Genomic DNA, 10397 nt, shown 5'->3' on the forward strand with positions numbered 1-10397 from the left:
CATCTTCTGACCTTCTTTCCCTTTGTAAATCTCTTCCAATTCCAGTCACGTTAGAGTCGTTGGTGTTTCATGCTCCAGAAAAATGTCTTACTGGCCCTTAGTCTGCACTACCCAAGCTACTACAGCTGAGGTGTTGCCAGGTGTTTGTCTTCGCTCGCTGTGTGACGAATGACAGCACTGGATGGCAGTCCATTTTGACAGCAATGTGTGAGAACACATTTTACATTGAAATAAAACCTTTTTTTTTAAAATGGGATAATAGTGTAGTGCCTATTCCTTCTCCTCTTAAAGAAAAAGCTGATGTCTGCTGAGCTCAAATGTCTCAGGCCTGAACTCTCTCGAGTTGTGTGGATGATTCTCTGTAGCTGAGGCCTAATCTGAAATGATGACTTGGCTCTATGTAGTATTTGTGGTAAAGTGTTATTTATTATTTCTAAAAAAATCCTTTGGGAATCACAAAGATGGACTGCTCCGCATTCTTTTTGGTAATCATTTGTGTTTGTTTGCAAGGATTTAAGACATTTTAACATCTTCACTAATTAATCCTAGCAGACTTCAGAGTTTAGATGCCTTTCGAACAGCAAAAGGGAACCACAGAGTGGTTACCAGTGAGGCATTGTTAATTTGAATGAGTGTTTTTCAAAAGAAGGAGGCATTTCAGTGAAATTGGGGTGACAGTTCTGTTTCAGCATCTTCATTGTAGAAGAGCCAAATCCTTCAGAACTGTCAGCAGCACTTTAGCTTTTAGCAAACCTGCAATATCCCAAAGACAGGGTGATGACAAGTACTTGGGAGGCCAGAATGTGCTTGTGCTGTAAACGTTTGCCTGCAGGTAAAAGTGTTGTGCCTTACACCATTGCTATGGAATATAGCTGAAGTAGTCCAAGAACAACCTGTAGTATTTTTAAAGCACTAATGGGTATTAGTAGAAGGTAAGAGAAAATATCAGGCAGGTAATCAAAGGTATTTTAGGGGCATGGCTACTGTTAGTTTTAGTTAAAACACAAAGTCCTGAAGTTTGATGGTGTTCCTGCCTTATTACTTATACTGTCATTCTATTAAAGAGCTCCTTCCATGGTTAAAGCTGCTGTTTCTGTCGGTGTATTATGGAGAGGCAAAGAGGACTAAGACAAGCTAAAAGATGTGTAGGGGCTGCTGGTGACAAGCCATTACAGAGAGTTTGTAACAGAGCGCCTGTGAAGGGTTTGATATACACTGGCCAGACATTTGCTCACTACTCACCCTAATAGTCCCAGCAGACCAATTTCTACTTCCATGCAAATGCTGCTTCCCAAGTGTGGTTGTACCCCTGCAGGAGCCTCTGAGCTCGAGTTGCTTTGCTGTTGTTCTTGCCCATCTGGGGGGAGTCACTATCGCCGTTTTAAAAACCAGAAGCTACAATGAAGGCCACTATACAAATGTATGAATTTGATGTGCCTTTGAAAGGTTCCTGGGAGCAACTGACTGTCTCTGTTATAACATAATCTTAATTTCTACATATGAAATATCCTTTCATTACTATATATTTTCCAAATACATTGAGTAGAGAAATGTTGCCTTCAAAAAGAAGATTTCATTAGTCCTTTAAGTCCTGTAAAATTCACTTTGTACTCTTCATAGTGCCTCAGAATCTGGAGGCATATTTTTGATGTTTAAGGTGGCTTATGTGAATTTGCAGGATCAAATTCTGCTTTGACATGTGACTGTAGAAATGACAATCGTGGAAATGTATTGGTAGAATCAGTTATTAAGTTAATAAAAATAGAGAGTGGATACAGATGGTGTTATCTTCCAAATGAGTGGTTCCTGAGCCCTCTCATGTGCTCTACCTAGCAGAGTACAAGGTGTCCCCTTCTCAGTCCACAGTGGGGGAAAAATAGCTCTAAATTAGTGTGAAGAGTGAGAAAGCAAATTGAAAATTATCTTAGGTGTAATTTTGTTTTTTTCCATGCATCTCATCACTAGAATACTTTTTTTTCTTTCTTCTGCAAGTGAGTTTCCTATTAGTAAGAATGCTGGTTTTGTTGTTTACAGCCCCATTTGCTATTTAGGAGCTCTGCTAGCAAAAGATGATCTGTATTAGTGACGATGGTAGACTGCTCCATCAGAGAAGCAGTGTAGCAAAAAAGAAGAGGTGACCTTAGCTTTGTTTGGATATTTTTGTTAGATTCAACTTTTAGAATAAATACAACTAAAAATTTATAAAATCCCTAAGCTGAGCAGCTTAACTGCTGATTTGCCAAAGATGTGGAGCACATTGCCTTCATAGTCAGTCACTTATCCACAGCCTGAATAGGAGAGTTGCAGGTTTTACAGTTTGCTCTCTACATTCTCATTTTCAGCCTTATCCTCAGTGTTGTTTTCTTCTTTGTAGATTGGAGACAGAGTCATGGCTTTTGTAAACTACAGTGCATGGGCTGAAGTAGTCTGTACCCCCGTAGAATTTGTCTACAAGATCCCAGATGATATGAGTTTTTCTGAAGCTGCTGCATTTCCCATGAACTTTGTAACTGCCTACATGATGCTCTTTGAAGTCGCTAACCTAAGAGAAGGCATGTCTGTGCTGGTTCACTCGGCAGGAGGGGGAGTGGTAAGTCGGAACTTCTCTTACTTTCCTGTCTCCAGGTTACTGAAGCACTCTGCTGCAGCTGGGTGTCTGAAATGGGCCAGACCCTGCAGCTGGATTCCTTATCAGACTCCTCTGTGAGGGATTGCGCTGGGAGGAGCTGCATCTGTTCTCTCATCAAACTGCTGATGTGAGTGGTTGGCGGGGGCTTTTGGTGAAATAAAAACATTCTGACACTAAACTCTCTACCAAAAATAAAACTCCAAACCCCCTGAACTGGTTGTCTGAGATCTGGAAGCAAGTGTTGTCCCAGACGTTGTATTCCTGAACTTATGCACCTTGTACTTCTATATAAAAGAAGGCTGTAACGAAGGGAATAAATAAATCAACTTCCTGCACAAGGTATTTGTAGGTAACCATAATCCTCCTTGTAATAAATGGCCTTCTTGGAATACTGCAAATAACGTGTGTGATTCTTCCCTGTGAAAGATGGCTTTTTTGTTGTTAGCTTTGTTGCAGAGGGATTGAAAGCAATGAAAAGTGTTATCATGCCAACCCTGAGGAAAATCCACAAAAGCTGAATTTGAGTCAGTGGTGGCTGCTGCGTGTCATAGTTTGTATCATAAGTAAGGAGGCATTGTGTTGCATGGACAAAGCAAAAGTAGGATGAATTTGGTGGAATAACATGCCATGCAATGAAATAAAAAAGCATTTTGTATTACTAGTTCCTTGAGAAAATATTTAGGCTTGTGCAAAATATTAAGATACTGATAGGGGAGTTGGTTTAGATTTGAAATCATGCAGTCCTTTTCCATAAGACAGATTTTACGACCTGAGAACAGCAGCAGATCTCTGCCTTTCAAACTGGAGAGCCTCTTCTGTTTTCCTGTTATGCCTTATTTATGCTAAATTAATATTCTGTTGTCTGCTGAGGTCTGGTGAGCAGCCCCAAACACCTTCTCCCTAATTCCATGCCCTTAGACCGTCTTTCAGGTTCTCATATGAAAGAAGGCTGTAATCAAAGGAATAAATTCATGAGTCTCCTGTACAAAATATTTTTAGCTAACGATAATCCTACTTGCAGTAAATGGTCTGCTTGGAATACTTCTGTAAATGAGAGGAATTTATAATCGTATTATGCTTTGGCACAGTACAACCTAGAGCATTATGGCTGACTTCATTGTTCTTTAATATTAAATATTTTCACGTGGAATTTAGGACTGTTAAAGCAACATGAGGCCACACATTCAGGACTGTGTATTCCACAGGAATCGAAAGCTCAGCGTTAGCTGTGAGGCCCTTTGCCCAGCTGAAACTGTACAGACCCAGGCTGAGCATACAGAATTAGCAGGACCCCCAAACATAATCCCTGGGCATATGCCATGCATCTGGAGAAAACAAACTCTATCAAACTTTATCAAGATAAAGTGACCTTGCTATATTTGCTTGTTCCTTTCTCTCTTCCTCTTTCTAACCTCGTTGTCCTCTGTTATTTCTTCCTTCTCTTCCCGAAGCACTGTTAGTCTTCTAGCAACTCTCATGCAGTCATCCTCACTAGTGCCCAACCCCTGTGCTGGGCTGTCCTATAAGGCGCTGCTGGCTGCCTCTCTCCTACCACTCATTTTTGCTCATTGAGCAAAAAGGTGCTCAGTGAGCAGCTTTTGACTGCTCCTCTACTGTGTCTGCTTGTGGACCTTCTCTGAGAGAAGCTAAAGGAAGGACGTGTCCTGGTTGGCTGCCAGGAGAACAAGGGCCATCAGATCAATCATCTGCTAAGTAAGAAAGTAAAATAGTTTCCAAGGGAAAGACCAGAGATGCAGGAAGAAGAGCCAAGCTGGCCAGTAACTGCTAAAGGTCCGTGTATGGTCTGGGGGGCTGTACACAAGAGGAGGACAGGGCAGGGTGCTGATGGCTGTGTCACAGGGCAGCCTGTGCCTCCTGCAGCTCGTCCTTCCGTGTGAGAGTGTGCATTGGAATTGGAAGGGAAAGACTTTTCCCATTGCTTGGTAGGTGTTACAGGTAAAATATCACTGTGTAGGCGTGTGGAGTTTTTTCCTTTCTGCTAGTTAAACATAAAGATTTCAGAGGGATCTGTGCTACTCTTTAAACTGCTCTAATAATCTATCTGTTAATCCTCTGAAAAATGTAACAGCCTCAGTCAAACAAATCATTCCCACAAAATTCTTAGTTAATAAACAGAAAAAATGGCACTAAAATTGCTATGGGAAGAGGTGTTTTTTGTGCTGTTACTTTGATAGATAGAAGGCCCATTCCCACTTTCAGCAAGTGGGAAACGTGTCCAGCAAACAAACATTGTTTCTAAATGTCAAAGAAATTCCAGAACACTTTAATGAGACAATAGGCTCACTGTGGGACTAGAAGTTTGTAATTGTTCCTTTCTCATTATGCAAGATCATTATTTTAGCTGCTTCAAGCAGTTTATGAAAAAGAACTTGTTACTTCAAAACTGTTTGTGAGGTTCTTTGTCTGGCTTCCCCGTCCCCTTCAGGAGCATCTTGCAGCTTTTTCAATAAATAGAATTTTCCCTGACTCAAAGAACTTTACTTAGGTACTGCCTCAGTTTATTTATGTGGCCTTATTTTTGTTTATAGATATTTTTGGTAGTGAGGTAACTATAGCAATTGTCTTCCCATCTGGTATGATTAGTATGTGACACCATCCTTTGATGTCTGACCGGATGCATGACATCAGTCAGTTTGCTTACTTCCAGAAGTTCCAAGGGACATCAGAAGATGACATAGAGAAAAAAAGAAAAGTACCAAGATAACTTATCTTGAAAACAGTCTCACATACCTGTCTCTCTGTTACAGAGACTTGAATCCTGTTCCATACACCCAGTGAGTGTCCTCCCTGCCACCCACTCAGCTGAAGGGTCAGGGCAATGTGTGATCTTCCCTGGTCATGGTAGGAGATGTGTCTAGTTGTAGGGAAGCACCTTGTCTCTCTGAACCAGGAGAGAGATGGACACTCACAACCTCTGCTTCTGACACTGTTGGCATGTTGTAGTCTCCTATCTGAAGGGGAGGACCTGCTTAGAAAGAGGGCTTGCAAGGGGATATTGTATTTGCTTTTGTTTCCTAGGTCTGGCTTGTTGATTTGGATTGTTTAGAAAGGGGGTTGCTTTTGGGGGTGCGTTTGGTTTTTCCTGTCTCTTTTTCCCTCCTGAGATGGGGGCAGTTAAGAGAGACTGACTCAGCTCTCGACCTGGACAGTGAGGTAGGCTGGAGAAGTGTAGTCTCCTGTCTGAAGAGGAGGACCTGCTTAGAAAGGGGGCTTGCAAGGGGATATTGCTTTTGTTTCCTGCGTCTGGCTTGTTGATTTGGATTGTTTAGAAAGGGGGTTGCTTTTGGGGGTGTGTTTGGTTTTTCCTGTCTCTTTTTCCCTCCTGAGATGGGGGCAGTTAAGAGAGACTGACTCAGCTCTCGACCTGGACAGTGAGGTAGGCTGGAGAAGTGCTAGGGGCCTTCTAGGAAAGCATGGTACAGGCTCACGGTGGCATTGTATGATTCCATCAGACTTTGATGAGAAATTAATACCTTGCAAAGCATTCTGTTGTTACTGCATGAGCTGCTACTGACCAAGGTCTACCAAGGACAATGGTTGTCATGTGCTCTCTCTCAGGCCTCTGCTTGGCAGGACGCTTAACACTTCAGCTTAAGCTGTTTTATTGAGTAGCAGGGCAGTTTGATAATTAATGAAAGATAGAAGTGTGTAATACGAACAGAGTTTAAATGCTTAAAGCTATGGAAATGTTCAAGTGTCTTTCTGAACTGATTGCTGTTATAAGGAGAAAGTCAGCTAATGATGAACTTCAAAACCTTATTATCCATGCATAGAAATTAATGCTCAGAAATAGGAGTTTGCAAGGACATATGACTTACAGTAGGACATATATTGTCCTATCTTAACTGCAAAATGCTGTAATTAATGTTTGAAATGACTGTAAGGCAATGGTAGAGTAGCTCCCTTCACACATACACTCCCACGTCTTTTTTCAAGTGAAGCAAAGTGATGACTGAAGAAAATACTCTGAGAAGCTGCTTTGAGCAGTAGCATGCACTCGGCTGGGACTGATCTGCTCTGTGAAGCAATTAGTCCTTTAAAATGAAGGCTCAGTGTTCAGTGCAAGTCACAGCACAGGCTTGTAGGAAGTTATAAAGTTGCTCTTAAAATTACTAATTTAAACTTGTAAACTGTATCCTGGATTAGTTGAATTAGTATAAATACGGGACTATTGTATTAAAAAAACCTCAACAACATAAACCCAAAACAAAACAAACTTATGCTCTTCTTTTCTAGCTTTAATAAATCCAGTCTCTATCTCTGTGATATCTACCTGAAAAACAAGCTTTTTCAGGGGGTTAGGTTTGTAAGAGACAGCTGTTACACCCATTTGCTTATTTCTTTGCTCTTTACATACTTTTTATTCTGAATATTTAGAGCCAAAACTTTGGTTGTTTACCAAGACTGTGTAAACACTTCAATTTCATCACTAACCTGTCAGATGCAAGGTAGAATTACCAGCCAACTCTGTAGCATTTTGATCATACAGATGCTAAAATTAAGCTGCCTCTCAGGCAGGAACATCGATTGCTGTCCTGAGGCTGGGATCTGACCTTCCCTTTCAGGCTCAGCAGCAGAGGAAGCACAAACAGAGTAAGTTACACATGCAGCTCTCCTGTTTGAATTTGAAGGGTAAATCTGACTTGGCAACAGATTTAGGTCATCCTGGCAGGATCGGTTACTGCTTGGCAGGAACCCTATTTTTTTTTATTGTGTCTCCCCTGCATAAATTGCAAATATTTGAGGATGTGTTCCAAACTGAATCTATGAAGTGGTGATATTTTATCTGACAAAGAACTGGCACTCCTTAGTAAATCTAGTCACCCACTATCACAGGCAGCATATAGGGATCTCTTCAAGAGAATTATCAAATTTCTTCTTAAAAAAGTACCTATGTGTTTATCCCTTCAAATTTTCTCTGCTCTGTCTTTCATGGTGAGAAATCTTTCTCAACTTCCAGAATATGTTATGGACAGCTAATGTATCTTCTGGTGTTGTCCATTAATTAAAATTAGCTATTCTTTCCTCTTGGGGTACTTGTTCAGATTTTTTTCTGTAATATATATATATATGTGTCTCTCCTCAGCCTGTGTTTTTCAGGCTGAAAGCAAGTTGTTTTGTTCATACCCTTTCCTGTAAGGTCAAGTGTCTGTTTCCTTGGTCATCCTGCGGACACTGGCCCAGGCAGATACATAGACATTGCTTGGATTCTAGTCGGCAGCAAAGCAGCAGCAAGCTGGTATGAAAGCCACAGCCTTTTAAACAAGGTCTCACAGCATCCCTGATCCTTTTAAACATTGTAGGGGTAGACTGAATTTAGGTCTGTGTGCACCTAGCAGGTAGGCACACATTAAATAGCACTCTTGTGTTTGAGGCAATCCTTGAATGGGAATAATTAGAATTTACTCCATTCTTCTGAAGGTCCTGGCCAGCATAGTGTACAGTGGCATTAATACTTCCCACTTTGCTGAAATCTTTGCTCAGTACCTCCCAGGACTGCATTTGCTATTTGCCTATTAGCAGTTCATGGCTGTTCTGTGCTTGATGAAGTGCTTTCCTCTTACTTCATCTCCAGCAGCCAAGGGAGGGAATAAATCAGCTCACACAGAGCTCTGTGTAACCAAGTCTAGACTGCTTTAAGTACCCAGGCTATCTCCCTTAGAGCCAGACAGGGTATGTCCTGCCGAGCTGCCCTGTGCTGCTGCATGTCTCTAAAGCAGTGGATGGGCTCCCCCAGCAGCTGAGGGGAGTCCCCGTGCCCTGCCTCAGTCTCCTTCCAGAGCACCATCCCTTCATCCAACGCAGAGACTCCCCTGCCCAAAGCAGGCTGCAGCCTCTGAGGCCTTTCTCCTTGCCTCTGGAAGCCCTGTGCACTCCTCCTTTCCTTAGTCCCCTGCTGAGCCACATCACAGACGGGCAGTGCTTAACCCTTCCTTGGCTGCTCTGCCTTTCAGACAGAGCTTAGATCCAGGGCACCAGGATCTTGGCTGGAGTATGTTGCTGTAGCTCCATTAAACTGAAGGATTTATACCAGATAGAGATTCAGCTCTGAGTTTTGGATGCACCTGAGCTGCACAATTTTGCAAGGGGGTAGGAAAAACACACAGCTAACTGTTGCAGAAAAGAAGAGATTCTGAGGGTAAAAAAGAACATGATTTCATGGTGACTGTTTCTTTCCTTTCCTCAACTCCAAAGCTTATTTGTGGTGCACTGAGTGTAGCAGATGCTGACTTAGGCTTGTCCAAGAGTCACATTTCCTTTTGTCCACTCTGCAGTGTTCACCTTAGTGCTTGGCTCCCAATTTCCTCTGCTGTAATTGGAAAAATGACACCCTCAAGAGATGGAGTGTTGTGTATCTGACTTCTCCTAACACCAAGAAATGTTTTGCTTGATGCCAGGGGATAGTAGATGTCTTCTCTTGCAGTTTTCTCACTATGTGTACTTTGTACCACCCTCTCGGTGGTACCACCTTATGGTTATATGGCATCAAAGCATTTTGGAAATGTGGATTCTCCTCACATCTGGTTCCAGACAGGTTTCTTGTGTGAGATTAAGCCTGAATGATGGTTTGATTTTATTTTTAAAGCTGTAGCAGCTTTGGGCTGCAGAAATGTATCAGAGAAATGACGATTTCAGTGACGCTAGTAGCTCTAATAGACGTAGATTTCAAAGACAGTATCGTTTAGATGGTTTGTTCTCTCCTGCTATAAAGCTGGCCTCTGTTTACATAATAGCTAAAGAGATGCTTTCTTGAAAGTATACTGTTCTATAACTGCTGTAATTCAGTGCACAGCTTGCACATCAGTCTGGGGTCTGGCCTGTGCCATTAGGTCAGACCCTTTTGGAAATCCACTAACTTATACACCTTAATTATATTTCATCCAGTGTCAAGTTAGTATTAATATGCTAATTAGATGGGTAAGTTTTCTCCTATCCATGCCTTCTGTATTGACTTCTAAATGTCTGGCACTTTTTTCCTTTGAAATTGCTTAAATGCACAGAACAGTCTATTTCTTAAAAATCTACTTTTCTGTTCTTTTATATGGTTATCGCAGTATGAGAAGTTTCAATCCTGCGGATTTAAAGCTGGGTTTTAAATCAAAGGAATGTAAAGAAAGCTCAATCTTTTTACTGGATCTAAAACTACTATAAGGATATCCATTTATAATAAATTCTCTAATAATTGTATGTGTAGATTAGGTTCAACATACTGGCTTTATAAATTGATAGGATGCCTTGAAAAGGAATCCATCAAACAGACTTTGAAGCTAGAGACACAGGACTCCTATGCCAAATCCAATATTATGAGACATGCTTCATTTCCACAGAATGCTTTAATCCAAGTTATTAATTTCTTTGAGGACTCACGGTGTGGCATCCTGCATGATAAGTAATATATAAAATATTTTAAAGGAGACTAATTCAGTTTTGAGGGAATATTTTGTAACCATGTCTATTCCTTCAGTGAAGCAATCGATAATTTTTAAACTTTTTTTTTTTAGGCTGCTAAATCCTGATAAAAGTAAAACTAATTGTCCAAGTGAGTTGGTTTGTTTTTGTTTTTGTTTTTTTTTGCCACTTAATAATTTTTCCAAGTTCAGGAAGCAAGAGTCTAGTCAGTACTTTTATGTAGAAGTTTGCATCATATATGAAAAATTAGGTTTGTGAAGAGTTTTATTTTCACTTTTCAAATCATGCCTATGTAATTAGAGACCCTCTTGGAAGCTTTTAGAGCTCGTAACACTCT

The 10397-nt window shown here is 41.1% G+C and overlaps 1 protein-coding gene across 1 annotated transcript in view; it reads left to right on the forward strand.

The window, feature by feature from the left end:
* Window positions 1-10397, forward strand: part of VAT1L (vesicle amine transport 1-like) — a gene marked incomplete at its 5' end in the record, with an annotated part of 48053 nt that overhangs the window by 1495 nt on the left and 36161 nt on the right. The window contains one exon of the mRNA XM_008941354.1: window positions 2375-2590. Coding sequence (XP_008939602.1) covers window positions 2375-2590 — 216 coding nt within the window. The remainder of the gene's footprint in view (window positions 1-2374; window positions 2591-10397) is intronic.

This window comes from Merops nubicus, unplaced genomic scaffold, assembly GCF_000691845.1.
Source record: "Merops nubicus isolate BGI_N331 unplaced genomic scaffold, ASM69184v1 scaffold18775, whole genome shotgun sequence".
Lineage (NCBI taxonomy): Eukaryota > Metazoa > Chordata > Aves > Coraciiformes > Meropidae > Merops > Merops nubicus.